Below are 22,549 nucleotides of genomic sequence, written 5' to 3'. Positions count from 1 at the left end.
TCCATTTTCCAGTGTTTGGGAGAAAATGGTTGATTGTCATTTGCTCTCATCCATTGCCAGATTTTTGTTCTCACCAGACAGATAAATCTCACCATGTGTACACGCCTTTAGTCGGAAGCAAAATGGGTCATTTCGGCCCATGCTTAATCCTAAAATGCTGAACAAATACATTTGGAAACGTGGAATCGTTACGTTCCTTATGTGTGGAGCCAGGGCTTTTATGGTATCCCTGGATATACAGGATGCTTACCTACATTTTCCAATACCACCGTCCATCAGTGTTATCCAAGGTTTGCTATCCTCCAAACAGCATTTTCAGTTATAGTGCTTACCCTTTGGGTTAGCCACAGTCCCCAGAGTATTTACCAGGAATATGGGGGCAATAACACCTTAGCTCCGCCAGCAGGGGTTAAGGTTTTTCCCATACCTAAACGATTTTTTTCCTGGCACAGTCACAGAGATTGCTCTTTGTCTTCGGCAACAGCAATAACGTGTTTGCAGGGGCAAGTGACTCATAACTTGGGGAAAATCGTCTCCAGTTTCGTCACATCGGGTGACTCACTTGGGGGCTGTACTGGATCAGGTCTACAGAGAGTAATTTTTTACCTCACAACAAGATATCCAGGGTTCACTATAGGATTAGGACTCTCCATACAGTCAAATGGTATGCACTCTCGTAGCAATGCGGGTGATGGGTTTGATGGTATCTGCATCGACAGGAGGGAGTATGCACAATTCCACTCTAGGTCTTTGCAGCGTCTGATTCTTACCAAGTAGAAACTACAGTCACGCCACACTGGATATGCCCAGATTTCATCGGATCATGGAAGATCTGCAGTGTGGGCCTGGTTGGTACCTAGAGGGACCAGCTGGGAATACAAGGTGTTGTAAGTATTAATGGATTGCATCAGACAAAGATGGACTATGGTACTTACGATAAAAGTAAGAAGGTCGTTAGCCTGGTGGTTTCAGACATCCCAGCTGGACAAAGGGAAATCCTTTTTGATATCAGATTGGGAAGATTCTGACACTAGGATCAGTGTCAGGAAAATTGTGTTCCCAAAGAGCTGTATACCGATTTAAAGGTTGAAAACCGGTGTAGGCACGGGACAGTCTTCAGTGAAAACCAGTCCAGTTCTGCTCGGACAGTGCAACGGCAGTAGTGTACCTCAACATCATGGAGGAACTCTCAGCCGAAAACTGATGAAGTTAAGTCGCATATCTAAGTGGGCAGGACTTCATCATCCAACCTTGTCCAGCATTCTGGGAAACGGACTTTCTCAAGTCGATACACCATTCAGGGAAGGGTGATGGGCTCTACACCCAGAGATCTTCCGGACTCTAGTAAACAAGAGGTGCTTGCTGGAGATATATCTCATAGCATCTTGGTTGAACAACAAAGTGCTCACATACGGTTCAAGAACAAAGGATCCCAGGGCAATTGTTGTGGATGCCTTGTCAGTGAGATAGGATCTTCATCTGGCGGAGGGTTTTTCCTCTAATTACCCTATCACCCAGGATGGTGAGAAAGTTTAAACAGGAAGACCAGGAGAGAATGGCAATGTATGCTCTACTTCTGCTCCCTCAACGTTCAGACCTACTAACGCAGGGTCCTGGTTATCACAGACATGTTGATCGACTGTCTTTGACAGCGTGGCCATTGAAACCTCTATCTTGAAGTCAAGAGGATACTTTCAAACAGGGCTCAGAGCAAGGAAACCTTCCTTAGCTTGCATTTATCACCAAATATGGCAAGCCTATATTCATTGGTGCAGTGAAAGAAAATGTACTGCCACATCACACTGGATATGCCCAATCTCACCAGATCTTGGAAGCTATGCAGTGTTGGGCTTGGTAAGTACTTGGATGGGAAACATCTACGAATACCAGGTGCTGTAGGTGAATAGGACCCTAAAAACTTTTCAGAGTTTCCAGGGTCTTAACATTAAGAGTTCCAAAAGTAAATGACCAACTTACAGGATGTGCATACTTTTTTCAAGGATATCCTGCGCATTCAAACTTTTGGTTGTTTCTCCTACAGTGTCGTGGGACTTGTTTAGTCCTGAAGGCCCTTCAAGTTGCCCTATTTGAACCACTTAATAATATGGATCATAAATGGTTGACCGCTAAAGTGTCTTTTCTACTGACTAAGGCGTCAGCTAGAAGAATATCAGAGTTTGGGATAATGTCATATTCCCCATTTCTGATTGTTTATCTAGATAAAGTAGTGCTCAGAACTAGATCTTGGTATCTTACTAAGGTGTTGACTAAGTTCCATCTTAACAAAGAAAATGTTGTCCAAGCCTTATAGGTTCAGGGGCTTTTTCTGCGAGAGATGCATCGTTGGACGTGAACCGTGCATTAAGGATCTACGTGGATTGTACCAGTTTCATCAGAAGAGCATATTCTCTATTTTCTATGGATTTCACAAGAGAGGATGGCCTGCTGGTAAGCAGACACTGGCAAGATGACTTCGGATAACGAAGCATATTCTCAAGCTGATCTCCCTGTTCCGGCTAATGTCTCTGTTCACTCTACTCGTAAGGTAAGTCTTTCTTCGGCAGCACAATGTGGTGCTTAAACAGAACAGGTATGTAAGGCAGCTATATGGTCTTCCGTTTACACATTAAGACATTATGCCTTGGTTACCTTTGCCTGTCACGATGCTGAATTCGGGCGAAGGATTCTCCTGGGCATCAGGAGCGTCCCCACCACTAAACTGCTTTGGGAAATCCCATTGTTATCCTGTGGATAAACTGTGGACCCTGCCGGAGAAATATACGTTATGGTAAGAACTTACCGTTGATAATGGTATTTCTCCTAAGGCAACAGGTTCCACAGGGATCCCACCCTGACGCACCTGATTTGAGGATCCTTTTTACTCACTAACCTCTTCCTCCTTGTATAGAAGGGTGTGCATGTGTGTTCTTCTCGCCTGATTAGAGTTCTACATGATGCTCCTGCCTTGAGCTTTGGAATACAACTGATTTGCCTGAGTCGGGGCAGGGATATATGGACGGGCCTGTTGCATGCTGGAAGGCTTTGACTGACTGGTGCAAATCCGCGGTCGCTCCATCATATATCCCATTGTTATCCTGTGGACTTAGGAGAAATACCGTTATCAACGATAAGTTCTTACCCTAACGTATATTTTTGAGACTCTTGCAAATTTATTAAAAATACAAAACTAAGAAATCACATGTACATAGGTATGCACAGCCTTTGCTCAATACTTTGTTGATGCACTTTCGGCAGCAATTACAGCCTCAAGTTTTTTTGAATGAGATGCCTCAAACATTGCACACCTATCTTTGGGCAGTTTCGCCCATTCCTTTTAGCAGCACCTCTCAAGTACCATCAGGTTGGATGGGAAGCATCGGTGCACAGCCATTTTCAGATCTCTCCAGAGATGTTCAATCGGATTCAAGTCTGGGCTCTGGCTGGGCCACTCAAGGACATTCACAGAGTTGTCCTGAAGCCACTCCTTTTGATATCTTGGCTGTGTGTTTAAGGTTATTGTCCTGATGAAAGAGAACCGTCGCCCCAGTCTGAGGTCAAGAGCGCTCTGGATCAGGTTTTCATCCAGGATGTGTGTCTACATTGCTGCATTGATCTTTCCCTCTATCCTGACTAGTATCCCAGTTCCTGCAGCTGAAAAACATCCCTACGGCATGATGCTGCCACCACCATCACTGTAGGGATGTTATTGGCATGGTGATGAGCGGTGCCTGGTTTCCTCCTAACATGATGCCTGGCATTCACACCAAAGAGTTCAATCTGCCTCATCAGACCAGAGAATTTTGTTTGTCATGATCTGAGAGTCCTTCAGGGGCATTTTGGCAAACTCCAGACGGGCTGCCATGTGCTTTTTACTAAGGAGTGATTTCAGTCTGGCCACTCTACCATACAGGCCTGACTGTTGGATTGCTGCTTAGATAGTTGTCCTTCTGGAAGGTTCTCCTCTCTTCACAGAGGAATACTGTAGCTCTGACAGAGTGACTATCGGGTTCTTGGTCACCTCCCTGACTAGGGCCCTTCTCCCCTATTTGCTCAGTTTAGACGGCCGGCCAGCTCTAGGAAGAGCCCTGGTGGTTCCGAACTTCTTCCATTTACGGATGGTGGAGGTCACTATGCTCATTGGGACCTTCAAAGCAGCAGTTATTTTTCTGTACCCTTCCCTAGATTTGTGCCTCGACAATCCTGTCTCTGAGGTCTACAGACCACTCCTTTGACTTCATGCTTGGTTTGTGCTCAGACATGCACTGTCAAGTGTGTTGCCTTATATAGACAGGTGTGTGCATTTCCAAATCATGTCCAATCAACTGAAGTTACCACAGGTGGAATTAAGCTGTAGGAAAATCTCAAGGATGATCCGTGGAAATAGGATGCACCTGAGCTCAATTTTGAGCTTCATGGCAAAGGCTGTGAATACTTATATACATGTGATTTCTTAGTTTTTTATTTTTAATAAATTTGCAAAAATCTGAAACTTTTTTCACATTGTCATTATGGGATATTGTGTGTAAAATTTGTAGGGATAAAATGAATGTATTCTATTTTGGAATAAGGCTGTAACATAACAAAATGTAGAAAAAGTGAAGCGCTGTGAATACTTTCTGGATGCACTGTAGGTGATGTTGAGAGTTTACTATGTAAGGTCTGGTTTACACACATGAACCATTGCTCTTAATAGTAATTCAGCTCTTTTTGTTTTACTGTGACTTTTACACAGAGCCCTTGATAAGACACCCAGATTTTCGATTATTTGCTTGCATGAACCCTGCCACTGATGTGGGAAAGCGAAATCTGCCACCTGGAATAAGAAATCGGTAAATATTTATTTAGAGAATAGGTTATGCAGCTTATGTTAAAATGCATTATTTTTATGTAGCATTAGTGCTTGGGCCATATACTTTCATATTTTTTTATTTTTATGTCTTTCACTCAACTTGCTATCCCTATATTCTATAACCTAAGGGGGCTTGGTGCGTCAGGTTTTATATTGATAAAGGATTTTCACAAAGATATACTTTAATACGTATTTCTCTAACGTCCTAGTGGATGCTGGGGACTCCGTAAGGACCATGGGGAATAGATGGGCTCCGCAGGAGACATGGGCACTTTAAGAAAGAATTTGGATTCTGGTGTGCTCTGGCTCCTCCCTCTATGTCCCTCCTCCAGACCTCAGTTTGAGACTGTGCCCGGAAGAGCTGGGTGCTGTTCAGTGAGCTCTCCTGAGCTTGCTGTGAGAAAGTATTTTGTTAGGTTTTTTATTTTCAGTGAGCTCTGCTGGCAACAGACTTCCTGCATCGTGGGACTGAGGGGAGAGAAGCAGCCCTACTCTCTGAAGCTAGGTCCTGCTTCTTAGGCTACTGAACACCATTAGCTCCAGAGGAATCGTACGCAGGATCTCACCCTCGCCGTCCGATCCCAGAGCCGCGCCGCCGTCCCCCTCGCAGAGCCGGAAGACAGAAGCCGGGTGAGTATGAGAAGCAAGAAGACTTTGAAATCGGCGGCAGAAGACTCCGTTCATCACTGAGGTAACGCACAGCACGGCAGCTGTGCGCCATTGCGCCCACACACCTCACATACTCCGGTCACTGTAAGGGTGCAGGGCGCAGGGGGGGCGCCCTGGGCAGCATATGGACCTCTTTTGGCAAAAGTACACATATATACAGTTGGGCACTGTATATATGTATGAGCCCCCGCCAAGAAAATGCATATTTGAGCGGGACAGAAGCCGCAAATTTGAGCGGGACAGAAGCCCGCCGTCGAGGGGGCGGGGCTTCTCCCTCAGCACTCACCAGTGCCATTTTTTCTCCACAGCTCCGCTGAGAGGAAGCTCCCCAGGCTCTCCCCTGCAGATTCACGGTAGAAGAGGGTAAAAAGAGAGGGGGGGGGCACATAAATTAGGCGCAAAAAAGCACAATATACAGCAGCTACTGGGTTAACATTAAGTTACTGTGTTATTCCTGGGTTATAGCGCTGGGGTGTGTGCTGGCATACTCTGTCTCTCCAAAGGGCCTTGTGGGGGAACTGTCTTCAAAAAGGGCATTCCCTGTGTGTGTGGTGTGTCGGTTCGCTTGTGTCGACATGTCTGATGAAGGCTATGTGGAAGGAGAGCGGGAGAAAATGAATGTGGTGTCTCCGCCGACACCTGATTGGATGGATATGTGGAAGGTTTTAAAGGATAGTGTGAATTCCTTACATAAAAGGTTAGAAAAAGCTGAAGCCTTAGGACAGTCAGGGTCCCTACCCGTGCCTGATCCTATGTCGCAGAGGCCGTCAGGGTCTCAGAAGCGCCCACTATCCCAAATTGTTGACACGGATACCGACATGGATTCTGACTCCAGTGTCGATTACGATGATGCAAAGTTACAGCCAAAATTGGCTAAATCCATCCGTTATATGATTATAACAATTAAGGACGTGTTGCACATCACAGAGGAAACCCCAGTCCCTGACAGGAGGGTTCATATGTATGGGGAAAAGAAGCCGCAGGTAACCTTTTCCCCCTCACATGAGCTAAATGAGTTATGTGAAAAGGCTTGGGAATCTCCAGATAAACTGCAGATTTCCAAAAGGATTCTTATGGCGTATCCTTTCCCGCCAACGGACAGGTTACGCTGGGAATCCTCCCCTAGAGTGGACAAGGCTTTAACACGCTTGTCCAAGAAGGTAGCCCTGCCGTCACAGGATACAGCTACCCTCAAAGATGCTGCGGATAGAAAACAGGAGGGTACCCTGAAGTCCATTTATACACATTCAGGTACCTTACTGAGGCCGGCAATCGCGTCGGCCTGGGTGTGTAGTGCTGTAGCAGCATGGACGGATACCTTATCTGAGGAACTTGATACCTTAGACAAGGATACTATATTAATGACCCTGGGGCATATTAAGGACGCTGTCCTATATATGAGAGATGCTCAAAGAGACATTAGTCTGCTGGGTTCTAGAATCAATGCTATGTCGATTTCTGCCAGAAGGGTCCTGTGGACTCGGCAATGGACAGGTGATGCCGACTCAAAAAGGCATATGGAGGTTTTACCTTACAAGGGTGAGGAGTTGTTTGGGGAGGGTCTCTCGGACTTGGTCTCCACAGCTACTGCTGGAAAGTAAAAAAATTTTGCCAAATATTTCCTCACAGCCTAAGAAAGCACCGTATTATCAAATGCAGTCCTTTTGATCTCAGAAAAACAAGAAAGTCCGAGGTGCGTCCTTTCTTGCCAGAGGCAGGGGCAGAGGAAAGAAGCTGCATAACACAGCTAGTTCCCAAGAACAAAAGTCCTCCCCGGCCTCTACAAAATCCACCGCATGACGCTGGGGCTCCACAGGTGGAGCTAGGCCCGGTGGGGGCGCGTCTTCGAAATTTCAGCCACAAGTGGGTTCACTCCCAGTTGGATCCCTGGGCAATAGAGATTGTGTCTCAGGGATACAAGCTGGAATTCGAGGAGATGCCCCCTCACCGATACCTCAAATCGGCCCTGCCAGCTTCCCCCCACGAGAGGGAATTAGTGTTAACTGCAATTCACAAATTGTATCTTCAACAGGTGGTGGTCAAGGTTCCCCTCCTTCAACAAGGAAGGGGTTATTATTCGACCATGTTTGTAGTCCCGAAACCAGACGGTTCGGTCAGACCCATATTGAATTTAAAATCCCTGAACATGTACCTAAAAAGGTTCTGGTTCAAGATGGAATCGCTGAGAGCGGTTATAGCAAGCCTGGAAGGGGGGATTTTATGGTGTCTCTGGACATAAAGGATGCATACCTTCATGTCCCCATTTATCCGCCTCATCAGGCGTACCTCAGATTTGTGGTACAGGATTGTCATTACCAATTTCAGACGTTGCCGTTTGGTCTCTCCACGGCACCGAGAATATTTACCAAGGTAATGGCGGAAATTATGGTACTCCTGCGGAAGCAAGGGGTCACCATTATCCCATACTTGGATGATCTCCTCATAAAGGCGAGATCAAGAGAGCAGTTGCTGATCAGCGTAGCACTTTCTCTGGAAGTGTTAGGGCAATACGGCTGGATCCTAAATATTCCAAAGTCGCAGTTGGGCCCTACGACTCGTCTGCCTTTCCTGGGCATGATCCTAGACACAGACCAGAATAGAGTTTATCTCCCGATGGAGAGAGCTCAGGAACTCATGACACTGGTCAGGAACCTATTAAAACCAAAACAGGTGTCTGTCCATCAATGCGTGCGAGTCCTGGGAAAGATGGTGGCATCATACGAGGCCATTCCATTCGGCAGGTTCCATGCGAGGACCTTTCAATGTGACTTACTGGACAAGTGGTCCGGATCACATCTTCAGATGCATCGGTTAATCACCCTATCCCCCAGGGCCAGGGTGTCGCTCCTGTGGTGGCTGCAGATTCGGCATTCAGGACTGGGTCCTGGTGACCATGGATGCAAGCCTCCGAGGTTGGGGCGTAGTCACACAGGGAAGAAATTTCCAAGGTCTGTGGTCAAGTCAGGAGACTTGCCTTCACATCAACATCCTGGAACTAAGGGCCATATACAACGCCCTACGTCAAGCGGAGACCCTGCTACGCGACCAACCGGTTCTGATTCAATCAGACATCATCACCGCAGTGGCTCATGTAAACCGACAAGGTGGCACAAGGAGCAGGGTGGCGATGGCGGAAGCCACCAGAATTCTTCGCTGTGCGGAAAATCACGTAAGCGCACTGTCAGCAGTGTTCATCCCGGGAGTGGACAACTGGGAAGCAGACTTCCTCAGCAGACATGACCTCCACCCGGGAGAGTTCATCAGGAAGTCTTCGCACAGATTGCGGTGGGAAATGCCACAGGTGGACATGATGGCATCCCGCCTCAACAAAAAGCTACAGAGGTATTGCGCCAGGTCAAGAGACCCTCAGGCGGTAGCTGTGGACGCCCTGGTGACACTGTGGGTGTTCTAGTCGGTCTATGTGTTTCCTCCTCTTCCTCTCATTCCCAAGGTGCTGAGGATAATAAGAAAAAGAGGAGTGCGAACAATCCTCATTGTTCCAGATTGGCCAAGAAGGACTTGGTATCCAGATCTGCAAGAAATGCTCACAGAGGACCCATGGCCTCTTCCTCTAAGACAGGACCTGTTGCAGCAGGGGCCCTGTCTGTTCCAAGACTTACCGCGGCTGCGTTTGACGGCATGGCGGTTGAACGCCAGATCCTAGCGGAGAAAGGCATTCCGGAGGAGGTCATTCCTACGCTGATAAAGGCTAGGATGGACGTGACCGCTCAACATTATCACCGTATATGGAGAAAATATGTTTCCTGGTGTGAGGCCAGAAATGCTCCTACGGAGGAATTCCAGCTGGGCCGTTTCCTCCACTTCCTACAGTCCGGAGTGAATTTGGGCCTAAAATTGGGTTCCATTAAGGTCCAGATTTCGGACCTATCCATTTTCTTTCAAAAAGAGCTGGCTTCTCTACCGGAAGTTCAGACGTTTGTAAAGGGAGTGCTGCATATTCCGCCCCCTTTTGTGCCTCTAGTGGCACCTTGGGATCTTAACGTGGTGTTGAGTTTCCTGAAATCCCACTGGTTTGAACCACTCAAAATGGTGGAATTAAAATATCTCACGTGGAAGGTGGTCATGCTGCTAGCCTTGGCTTCGGCTAGGCGTGTGTCAGAGTTGGCGGCTTTGTCACATAAAAGCCCCTAACTGGTTTTCCATGCGGATAGAGCAGAATTGCGGACCCGTCCACAATTCTTGCCGAAAGTGGTTTCATCCTTTCATATAAACCAACCTATTGTGGTGCCTGTGGCTACTACTGACTTGGAGGATTCCGAGTTGCTTGATGTGGTCAGGGCTTTGAAGGTTTATGTAGCCAGAACGGCTAGGGTCAGGAAAACAGAGTCTTTGTTTATCCTGTATGCTTCCAACAAGCTTGGTGCTCCTGCTTCAAAGCAAACTATTGCTCGCTGAATCTGTGACACGATTCAGCAGGCTCATTCTGCGGCTGGATTGCCGCTGCCGAAATCAGTAAAGGCCCATTCCACTAGGAAGGTTGGCTCTTCTTGGGCGGCTGCCCGAGGGGTCTCGGCATTAAAACTTTGCCGAGCAGCTACAGGTTGAGTATCCCATATCCAAATATTCCGAAATACGTAATATTCCGAAATACAGACTTTTTTGAGTGAGAGTGAGATAGTGAAACCTTTGTTTTTTGATGGCTCAATGTACACAAACTTTGTTTAATACACAAAGTTATTAAAAATATTGTATTAAATGACCTTCAGGCTGTGTGTATAAGGTGTATATGAAACATAAATGAATTGTGTGAATGTAGACACACTTTGTTTAATGCACAAAGTTATAAAAAATATTGGCTAAAATTACCTTCAGGCTGTGTGTATAAGGTGTATATGTAACATAAATGCATTCTGTGCTTAGATTTAGGTCCCATCACCATGATATCTCATTATGGTATGCAATTATTCCAAAATACGGAAAAAGCCCATATCCAAAATACCTCTGGTCCCAAGCATTTTGGATAAGGGAGACTCAACCTGTACTTGGTCAGGTTCAAACACTTTTGCAAAGTTCTACAAGTTTGATACCCTGGCTGAGGAGGACCTTGTGTTTGCTCAATCGGTGCTGCAGAGTCATCCGCACTCTCCCGCCCGTTTGGGAGCTTTGGTATAATCCCCATGGTCCTTACGGAGTCCCCAGCATCCACTAGGACGTTAGAGAAAATAAGATTTTACTTACCGGTAAATCTATTTCTCGTAGTCCGTAGTGGATGCTGGGCGCCCGTCCCAAGTGCGGACTTCTTCTGCAATGCTTGTATATAGTTATTGCTTAAATAAGGGTTATGTTATGGTTGCATCAGGGTTGACCTGTTCTGTTGTTCATACTGTTGACTGGGTACGTTTATCTCAAGTTATACGGTGTGATTGGTGTGGCTGGTATGAATCTTGCCCTGGATTACCAAAATCCTTTCCTTGTACTGTCAGCTCTTCCGGGCACAGTTCCTCTAACTGAGGTCTGGAGGAGGGACATAGAGGGAGGAGCCAGAGGACACCAGAATCTAAATTCTTTCTTAAAGTGCCCATGTCTCCTGCGGAGCCCGTCTATTCCCCATGGTCCTTACCGAGTCCCCAGCATCCACTACGGACTACGAGAAATGGATTTACCGGTAAGTAAAATCTTATTTTCTCTAACGTCCTAGAGGATGCTGGGACTCCGTAAGGACCATGGGGATAGACCGGCTCCGCAGGAGACATGGGCACTTTAAGAAAGACTTTAGGCTCTGGGTGTGCACTGGCTCCTCCCTCTATGCCCCTCCTCCAGACCTCAGTTTGATACTGTGCCCAGAGGAGATGGGTGCACTGCAGGGAGCTCTCCTGAGTTTCCTGTAAGAAAGTATTTTGGTTAGGTTTTTTATTTTCAAGGAGCCTGCTGGCAACAGACTCCCTGCATCGAGGGACTGAGGAGAGAGAAACAGCCCTACTTCTCTGAGTTTCAAGGTCCTGATTCTTAGGCTACTGGACAGCATTAGCTCCAGAAGGATTGGTACGCAGGTTTCATCCTCGCCGTCCGTCCCAGAGCCGCGCCGCCGTCCTCCTCACAGAGCCAGAAGATAGAAGCCGGGTGAGTATGAGAAGAAAGAAGACTTCAGAGGCTGCAGAAGACGTCTGATCTTCATAGAGGTAACGCACAGCGGTGAAGCTGTGCGCCATTGCTCCCGTTCACCTCACACACTCCGGTCACTGTAAGGGTGCATGGCGCAGGGGGGGGGGGGGGCGCCCTGGGCAGCAGTATAAACCCCTCCTATGGCAAAAGCATATATATATATATATATATATATATATATATATATATATATATATATATATATATATATATATACAAGAATCAACGTGCCCGGCACTCCACTCTCTAAACAAGGCAACTTGCTGCGGTGCCCTCCCGATTGGAGATACTTAGTCCCCGATGTACAGATGTGGGTTCACAGGCGGCACTCAAGCAGACTTTGTAGCTGTGTTAAATCATGTCATTTTATTTGCCAACATGTTTCGGGGACAGCGCCCCGTCCTCAGGGCCAGACAAGCCAAATGAGACAAACATACAACAATTTATAAGACACAGACAAAGACATTAAGGCAGAACATACTCACCTGCTCCACGGCGCGACCGCCCGCCAGTTCGAGTGGCCCCACTTCCGTGTTGCTTCCGCTGACGTCACGGTGCGCCGCGTCGCAGGGAGGTAACCATGGTGACTGTAAACAGAAACAATGCGTCAACCATGGAGAAAAAAATACACATACGATATCTGCATAACAGTTAAAAAACATATATAAGAATGCATCAAGATTAAAAGCTCAGGATGCACCACGCTTAGTGTGAACAGCTGGAACCTTATCATCTATTACTCTCATTATATCTAGACATAACACCCTATGCTTCATAGAGATAATAACTAAACATGTATAGAAGGTACTTAATGCCAAGAGAACAATATATGTGGGAAAGAAGTAGTAGGCTAGAAACAATTATATGTTAGTATAACTGCTATTTTTCTACAGGAAACACTGTAAACCCAGGTTCTCATTAAGTCCCCTGGGAGACAGTGTTCCCAAATTAAAAATCCATCTGGATTCTAACTGTAACAGGGCCCTATCCCTATTACCCCCCCTAAGTTTACGGGGGACATGGTCAATAAGAATGGCCCTAATGCTAGCCACCCCATGACCATATTGCATACAATGGCGTGCAAAGGGTTGTTCGCTCTCCCTCTTCTCCAATGCCTTCTTGATGGCACTCCTATGGAGTGCCATACGCTCACGGAACTGTCTTATGGTCTTGCCTACGTATGCAAGACCACATGGACACGTGAGTAAGTAAACCACATGTGTGGTAGTGCACGTCATTCTGTGTTTGATGGGAATTTTACGACCTGTTAAAGGATGGTTAAATGTGGTGCCTACTGTCAGGGTATTACAAGTAGCACATCCTAAACAACGGAAGCATCCATTTTTAGGTCGCAAAAAATGAGACTCCCTATTTCTAGCCAGTTCTGTTATATCAAGTTTCACTATGTGGTCATTGATATTACGCCCCCTAGTGTGACTTGGTAGTAAGGCTGTATTGGCCAAAGATGACAAAGCACCATCTGTTTGTATGATCGGCCACATTTGTTTGGCCTTCTTCACTATTCCCTGACTCCTATTGGTATACTTGTTAATCCAGGGAAAGATATCCCTAGTTTTCCGTTTTTTAGGACCAGCTTCCAGTACCTGTTGTCTAGTCATACCAAGTACCCGTTGTTTGGAGAGCTCCAGTTCCCTAATGGGGTACCCTCGCTCTGCAAATTTGTGCTTCATCTCCTCCAGTGCCCTATGGGTCTCCTCCGGGTCTGAGGTGATTCGCCGCACTCGTAGGAATTGCGAGTATGGGAGCCCTTTGCGTAGGGGAGCTGGGTGGAAGCTCTGGTATTTCAATAGTGTGTTCCTATCAGTAGTTTTGACGTACAAGGAGGTAACCAATTGGGCATCATTGTTAGTAATGGTTACGTCTAGATAATTAATAGTTTTCTCATGTATTGTGTACGTAAACTGTACAACATGTCCCGTAGAGTTATGATTATTGAGAAGAGACTCCAACTCCTCCTTCGGACCCTGCCATAGAATCAGGAGGTCATCTATGTATCGCCTGTAATAAAAAACCTGCCTGGATACCAATGGGTCCAGGGAAAACATTTTACATTCTAATTGATACATAAATGCATTTGCATATGACGGGGCCACTGCTGACCCCATCGCTACACCTGCCAATTGTAGCCAGAATTTACCATTGTAGACAAAGTAATTACGGCTAAGTACCTTGTTCAATAATGACAGGAAAAAAGGCAGGTTTTTTATTACAGGCGATACATAGATGACCTCCTGATTCTATGGCAGGGTCCGAAGGAGGAGTTGGAGTCTCTTCTCAATAATCATAACTCTACGGGACATGTTGTACAGTTTACGTACACAATACATGAGAAAACTATTAATTATCTAGACGTAACCATTACTAACAATGATGCCCAATTGGTTACCTCCTTGTACGTCAAAACTACTGATAGGAACACTCTATTGAAATACCAGAGCTTCCACCCAGCTCCCCTACGCAAAGGGCTCCCATACTCGCAATTCCTACGAGTGCGGCGAATCACCTCAGACCCGGAGGAGACCCATAGGGCACTGGAGGAGATGAAGCACAAATTTGCAGAGCGAGGGTACCCCATTAGGGAACTGGAGCTCTCCAAACAACGGGTACTTGGTATGACTAGACAACAGGTACTGGAAGCTGGTCCTAAAAAACGGAAAACTAGGGATATCTTTCCCTGGATTAACAAGTATACCAATAGGAGTCAGGGAATAGTGAAGAAGGCCAAACAAATGTGGCCGATCATACAAACAGATGGTGCTTTGTCATCTTTGGCCAATACAGCCTTACTACCAAGTCACACTAGGGGGCGTAATATCAATGACCACATAGTGAAACTTGATATAACAGAACTGGCTAGAAATAGGGAGTCTCATTTTTTGCGACCTAAAAATGGATGCTTCCGTTGTTTAGGATGTGCTACTTGTAATACCCTGACAGTAGGCACCACATTTAACCATCCTTTAACAGGTCGTAAAATTCCCATCAAACACAGAATGACGTGCACTACCACACATGTGGTTTACTTACTCACGTGTCCTTGTGGTCTTGCATACGTAGGCAAGACCATAAGACAGTTCCGTGAGCGTATGGCACTCCATAGGAGTGCCATCAAGAAGGCATTGGAGAAGAGGGAGAGCGAACAACCCTTTGCACGCCATTGTATGCAATATGGTCATGGGGTGGCTAGCATTAGGGCCATTCTTATTGACCATGTCCCCCGTAAACTTAGGGGGGGTAATAGGGATAGGGCCCTGTTACAGTTAGAATCCAGATGGATTTTTAATTTGGGAACACTGTCTCCCAGGGGACTTAATGAGAACCTGGGTTTACAGTGTTTCCTGTAGAAAAATAGCAGTTATACTAACATATAATTGTTTCTAGCCTACTACTTCTTTCCCACATATATTGTTCTCTTGGCATTAAGTACCTTCTATACATGTTTAGTTATTATCTCTATGAAGCATAGGGTGTTATGTCTAGATATAATGAGAGTAATAGATGATAAGGTTCCAGCTGTTCACACTAAGCGTGGTGCATCCTGAGCTTTTAATCTTGATGCATTCTTATATATGTTTTTTAACTGTTATGCAGATATCGTATGTGTATTTTTTTCTCCATGGTTGACGCATTGTTTCTGTTTACAGTCACCATGGTTACCTCCCTGCGACGCGGCGCACCGTGACGTCAGCGGAAGCAACACGGAAGTGGGGCCACTCGAACTGGCGGGCGGTCGCGCCGTGGAGCAGGTGAGTATGTTCTGCCTTAATGTCTTTGTCTGTGTCTTATAAATTGTTGTATGTTTGTCTCATTTGGCTTGTCTGGCCCTGAGGACGGGGCGCTGTCCCCGAAACATGTTGGCAAATAAAATGACATGATTTAACACAGCTACAAAGTCTGCTTGAGTGCCGCCTGTGAACCCACATCTATATATATATATCTATATATATATATATATATATATATATATATATATATATATATATATATATATATATATATGTATGTGTGTGTATATATGTATGTATATATATATGTGTGTGTGTGTGTATATATATATGTATATATGTGTGTGTGTGTGTGTGTGTGTGTGTGTATATATATATATATATATATATATATATATATATATATATATATATATATATAATGAAATAGGCGGCACTCCAGGGTTTGATCAAACAAAACTTGTGTATTGAAACATCACAAAATACAAAACAGACCGACGTTTCGGGGCCCGTAGCCCCTTCTTCAAGGTGTATGTGATGAGAGTGTCTCCTCCTCGGATGGTATCTGGTACTTGATCTATAAGAATATACGCAGGGACGCGTGACGTCATCCGCAGCAGACCCCGGAAGTCCAGGGAACGCGGCGGGGACAGAGTGGCCGGAGGCGTCCGTCCTCACGCTCGGTTGGCGGGTATCCACGGCTTATAAGGTAAGCTCCACACTCTCATCACATACACCTTGAAGAAGGGGCTACGGGCCCCGAAACGTCGGTCTGTTTTGTATTTTGTGATGTTTCAATACACAAGTTTTGTTTGATCAAACCCTGGAGTGCCGCCTATTTCATCCTATATACCTCCATTACCACGGAGGGCACCCAGGTCTATTGTACACCGTATCCAGCGAGTGCCGGGCTATTCCACATCATATATATATATATATATATATATATATATATATATATATATATATATATATATATATATATATATATATATATATATATATATGTATATGTATATATGTACAGCTGGGCACTGTACATGTATATAAAGAGCCCCTGCCATGTTTTGTAGATTTTAGAAGCCCGCCGCCGAGGCGGCGGTGCTTCTTCCTCAGCACTCACCAGCGCCATTTTCTCCACAACACAGCGCTGATAGGAATCTCCCCGGACTCTTCCCTGCTTACTGACTGTGACAGTGGGTTTTTCAAGAGGTGGGGGCACATAATTGGCGTGTATAAAGTTATAACAGCGCTACTGGGTAAAACATTCTGTGTTTTTTCCTGGGTCATATAGCGCTGGGGTGTGTGCTGGCATACTCTCTCTCTGTCTCTCCAAAGGGCCTGGTGGGGAACCTGTCTTCAGAAAAGAGCTTCCCTGTGTGTGTGGGGTGTGTCTGTACGCGTGTGTCGACATGTATGAGGCTCACCTAAGGAGGAGGGGGAGTGTATGAATGCAAGGTCTCCGTCAGCAGCGCCGACACCTGACTGGATGGATATGTGGAATGTCTTAAGTGCTAATGTGAATTTATTGCACAAAAGATTAGACAAAGCTTAGGCTAGGGAACAGTCAGGAAGTCAAACCATGCCTGTCCCAATGTCGCCGAGTCCTTCGAGGTCTCAGAAGCGCACACTATCCCAAATAGTTGACACAGATACCGACACGGATTCAGACTCCAGTGTCGACTATGATGATGCAAAATTACAGCCAAAAGTGGCTAAGGGTATTCGATATATGATTATTGCAATAAGAGATTTTGCATATCACAGAGGAACCCCCTGTCCCTGACACGAGGGTACACATGTATAAAGAGAAAAAGCCTGAGGTCACCTTTCCATCCTCGTATGAGCTGAACGAATTATGCGAAAAGGCTTGGGAAACCCCAGACAAGAGACTGCAGGTTCCCAAAAGGATTCTTATGGCGTATCCTTTCCCGCAAAATGATAGGATACGATGGGAATCCTCTCCTAAGGTGGACAAGGCATTGACATGCTTATCAAAAAAGATAGCGCTGCCATCCCAAGATACGGCTACCCTCAAGGATGCTGCTGATCGCAAGCAGGAGGTTACCATGAAGTCCATTTACACACATTCTGGTACAATACTTAGACCGGCAATGGCGTCGGCCTGGGTTTGTAGTGCTGTGGCTGCATGGACTGGTTCCTTATCAGCGGAGATTGAGACCCTAGATAAGGATGCCATTTTAATGACCCTAGGGCATATAAAAGATGCTGTATTATATATGAGGGATGCTCAAAGAGATGTTTGTTTACTAAGTTCCAGAATAAACGCCATGTCTGTTTCCGCTAGGCGAGTCTTATGGACCCGACAGTGGACGGGGGATGCCGACTCGAAGAGGCATATGGAGTTTTTGCCTTACAAAGGTGAGGAGTTATTTGGAGAAGGCCTCTGTGACCTCGTCTCCACAGCTACGGCAGGTAAATCGAATTTCTTGCCTTATGTTCCCTCACAGCCTAAGAAAGCGCCTCATTATCAAATGCAGTCCTTTCGTTCGAATAAAAGCAAAAAAAGTACGTGGATCGTCCTTTCTTGCCAGAGGTAAGGGCAGAGGAAAAAAGCTGCACACAGCTGGTTCCCAGGAACAGAAGTCCTCCCCGGCCTCTGCAAAATCCACCGCATGACGCTGGGGCTCCCCTGAGGGAGTCCGCTCCAGTGGGGGCACGTCTTCGACTTTTCAGCCACATCTGGGTTCTCTCACAGGTGGATCCCTGGGCAATCGAAATTGTTTCTCAGGGATACAAGCTGGAATTCGAAGAGGTCCCCCCTCGCTGGTTTTTCAAACGGCTCTGCCAGCTTCTCCCTCGGAGAGGGAGTTGGTGTTAAATGCAATTCAAAAATTGTATCTTCAACAGGTGGTGGTCAAGGTTCCCCTACTGCAACAGGGGAGGGGATATTACTCAACCTTGTTTGTGGTCCCGAAACCGGACGGTTCGGTCAGACCCATTTTGAATTTAAAATCCCTGAACCTATCATTGAAAAAGTTCAAGTTCAAGATGGAGTCGCTCAGAGCGGTCATCGCCAGCCTGGAAGGGGGGGATTTTATGGTTTCCCTAGACATAAAGGATGCGTACCTTCATGTTCCAATTTTTCCACCTCATCAGGCGTTCCTGAGATTTGCTGTACAGGATTGTCATTACCAATTTCAGACGTTGCCGTTTGGGCTTTCCACGGCCCCGAGGATTTTCACCAAGGTACTGGCGGAAATTATGGTGCTCCTGCGTAAGCGAGGTGTCACAATTATCCCATACTTGAACGATCTCCTCATAAAAGCGAGATCTCGGGAGAAGTTACTGGACAGCGTGTCACTTTCATTGAAGGTGTTACAGCAACATGGCTGGTTTCTCAATATCCCGAAGTCGCTGCTGGTTCCTACGACGCTTCTGACCTTCTTGGGCTTGATTCTGGACACAGACCAGAAAAGTGTTTTTCTTCCGACGGAAAAAGCTCAGGAACTCATGACTCTGGTCAGGAACCTATTGAAGCCAAAACACAGGTGTCAGTGCATCACTACACTCGAGTCCTGGGGAAAATGGTGGCATCATGCGAAGCCATTCCCTTCGGCAGGTTCCATGCGACAACCTTCCAATGGGACCTGCTGGACAAGTGGTCTGGGTCACATCTACATATGCATCGGCGGATCACCCTGTACCCCAGACCCAGGATATCTCTCCTGTGGTGGCTGCAGAGTGCTCACCTCCTAGAGGGCCGCAGGTTCGGCATTCAGGACTGGATCCTGGTGACCACGGACGCATGCCTCCGAGGTTGGGGAGCAGTCACACAGGGAAGAAATTTCCATGGTCTTTGGTCAAGTCTAGAGACTTGTCTCCACATCAACGTCCTGGAGTTGAGGGCCATATACAACGCCCTACGTCAAGCTGAGGCATTGCTTCGCGACAAACCAGTTCTGATTCAGTCAGACAATGTCACCGCAGTGGCTCATGTAAACCGCCAAAGCGGCACAAGGAGCAGGGTGGCAATGGCGGAAGCCATCAGGATTCTTCGCTGGGCGAAGAATCATGTCAGCGCACTGTCAGCAGTGTTCATTCCGGGAGTGGACAATTGGGAAGCAGACTTCCTCAGCAGACACGATCTGCATCCGGGAGAGTGGGGGCTTCATCAGGAAGTCTTCGAGCAGATCGCAAGTCGGTGGGGACTGCCCCAAATAGACATGATGGCGTCCCGTCTCAACAAAAAGCTAAAAAGGTATTGCGCCAGGTCAAGAGATCCTCAGGCGGTAGCTGTGGACGCCCTGGTGACACCGTGGGTGTACCGTTCGGTCTATGTATTTCCTCCTCTTCCACTCATACCCAAGGTGTTGAGAATAATAAGACAAAGAGGAGTGAGAACAATCCTCATTGTTCCAGATTGGCCACGAAGAACCTGGTATCCGGAGCTGCAGGAGTTGCTCACAGAAGATCCGTGGCCTCTTCCTCTAAGACAGGACCTGCTGCAACAGGGGCCCTGTCTGTTCCAGGACTTACCGCGGCTGCATTTGACGGCATGGCGGTTTAACGCCGGATCCTAGCGAAAAAAGGTATTCCGGATGAGGTCATTCCTACACTAATAAAGGCTAGGAAGGACGTGACATCAAAACATTATCACCGAATATGGCGAAAATATGTTTCTTGCTCCTACGGAAGAATTCCAGCTGGGCCGTCTCCTTCACTTCCTACAAACTGGAGTGAATTTTGCCCTAAAATTAGGCTCCATTAAGGTTCAGATTTCGGCCCTATACATTTTCTTTCAGAAGGAATTGGCCTCTCTTCCTGAAGTACAGACGTTTGTGAAGGGAGTACTGCATATTCAGCCTCCTTTTGTACCTCCGGTGGAGCCTTGGGACCTTAACGTGGTGTTAAGTTTCCTTAAGTCACATTGGTTTGAACCACTCAAAACGGTGGAGTTAAAATATCTCACATGGAAGGTGGTCATGTTGTTAGCCTTAGCTTCGGCTAGGCGAGTTTCGGAATTAGCGGCTTTATCACATAAAAGCCATTATCTGGTTTTTCATATGGATAGGGCGGAATTGCGGACTCGTCCTCAATTCCTACCTAAAGTGGTCTCAGCCTTTCATATGAACCAGCCTATTGTCGTGCCTGTGGCTACACGTGACTTGGAGGATTCCGAGTCCCTTGATGTGGTCAGGGCTTTGAAGATTTACGTGGCCAGAACGGCTAGGATCAGAAAAACAGAGGCACTGTTTGTCCTGTATGCAGCCAACAAGGTTGGCGGCCCTGCTTCAAAGCAGACTATTGCTCGCTGGATCTGTAACACGATTCAGCAGGCGCATTCTACGGCAGGATTGCCGTTACCAAAATCGGTTAAGGCCCATTCCACTAGGAAGGTGGGCTCTTCTTGGGCGGCTGCCCGAGGGGTCTCGGCACTACAGCTGTGCCGAGCTGCTACTTGGTCGGGGTCAAACACCTTTGCAAAGTTCTATAAGTTTGATACCCTGGCTGAGGAGGACCTCCTGTTTGCTCAATCGGTGCTGCAGAGTCATCCGCACTCTCCCGCCCGTTTGGGAGCTTTGGTATAATCCCCATGGTCCTTACGGAGTCCCAGCATCCTCTAGGACGTTAGAGAAAATAAGATTTTAAACCTACCGGTAAATCTTTTTCTCGTAGTCCGTAGAGGATGCTGGGCGCCTGTCCCAAGTGCGGACTACTTCTGCAAGGCTTGTGTATATAGTTATTGCGTACATAAGGGTTATGTTATAGTTTCATCGGTGGTGGACCGAGGCTATGTTGGTTTTTCATACTGTTAACTAGATAGTATATCATAAGTTATACGGTGTGATTGGTGTGGCTGGTATGAATCTATGCCCTTGGATTACCTAAAATCCTTTCCTTGTGTTGTCCGTCTCCTCTGGGCACAGTTTCTCTAACTGAGGTCTGGAGGAGGGGCATAGAGGGAGGAGCCAGTGCACACCCAGAGCCTAAAGTCTTTCTTAAAGTGCCCATGTCTATCCCCATGGTCCTTACGGAGTCCCAGCATCCTCTACGGACTATGAGAAAAAGATTTACCGGTAGGTTTAAAATCTTATTTTTTCTCTGATTTTAGTCACCATATCTCTCCTTTATCTCTGCTAGTGCTGACTACACTGCGCAGGTGTTTGGGTAAGAGGTATTGTGTTGCTGCCAATTGTACTGTTACCTGATACTGCAAGTTATATCATGTCTGCTTCTGAGGGTAACGGTTCTGGGGCTGAACACACTGCCGGTGTTGCTGAAGCCACAGATCCTTATGAGGAGAATATAGCAGCTGTGGGCTCCTTGCCCCCTGGTGGGACTGTGGCAACAGAGGTACATAATGACCCACTGTGGTCCGCTTTTTCCACGCTTCTACATATGCTAGTTAATAAACTAACACCCCCTATGGGACCCCCTATGCCGGTACAACTGTATGTGGTCCCTGCAGCTAATCCGCCGTGGGCGGACGATTTATCTGCCCAATTGAAGAAGTTGAACCAGTCCCTGACTACTAAAAAGTCTGACCATCGCTTGCCTAAGTCCAAGGGGTCCTCTAAGCGAGCGCTTGTCTCCTCACAATCCACTGCTGTCACTGACACCTCGTCTGATGAAGACGTCACTTACAGTGACCCCACAGGTTCTGACTCAGATATGGCTGATGGGGAGGGTAGTTCACATGTGGATGTTCCTGATCTTTTGGAGGCTATTAAGTAAATTCTACAGATTACGGATGATCCTGAGCCATCCGTCCCTCCTAAGAAACCAGATAGGTTCAAGCTTCAGAAGGTGGTTAAACAAGTTTTACCTCACTCTGACCACCTAGTGGATATACGTCAGGAACCCTGGGATAACCTGGGTACGAAGTTTGTGCCTCAAAAGAAGATGCTGGCTCGTATCCTCTCGCACCAGAGCTGTCTAAGAATTGGGAAACGCCTCCTCCAGTAGACTCGCATGTGGCTAGGATGGTGGTTTCCTCAGCTCTACCTGTCACTATCGTCACGTCTCTAAAGGAGCCTACGGATAAACGTGTGGAGGGTTGTCTGAAAGCGATTTACACCCCCACGGGTGCTGCACAAAGGCCCACTATTGCAGCAACATGGGCTGCAGAGGCGATTGAAGCATGGGCCTTGGAGTTAGATGCTGAAATCTCTTCTGACCATGCTAGACAATGCTTGTC

General features: G+C 46.7%; 1 protein-coding gene across 1 annotated transcript in view; it reads left to right on the top strand.

Moving 5' to 3' along the window:
• Positions 1 to 22,549, top strand: part of MDN1 (midasin AAA ATPase 1) — a 695,825-nt gene that overhangs the window by 181,255 nt on the left and 492,021 nt on the right. The window contains exon 19 of the mRNA XM_063916985.1: positions 4,733 to 4,829. Within this exon, the coding sequence (XP_063773055.1) occupies positions 4,733 to 4,829 (97 nt within the window). The remainder of the gene's footprint in view (positions 1 to 4,732; positions 4,830 to 22,549) is intronic.

This window comes from Pseudophryne corroboree, chromosome 4 (assembly GCF_028390025.1).
Source record: "Pseudophryne corroboree isolate aPseCor3 chromosome 4, aPseCor3.hap2, whole genome shotgun sequence".
Lineage (NCBI taxonomy): Eukaryota > Metazoa > Chordata > Amphibia > Anura > Myobatrachidae > Pseudophryne > Pseudophryne corroboree.
The sequence above is the reverse complement of the archived record's forward strand: the minus strand, read 5'-3'. Positions and strand labels throughout refer to the sequence as shown.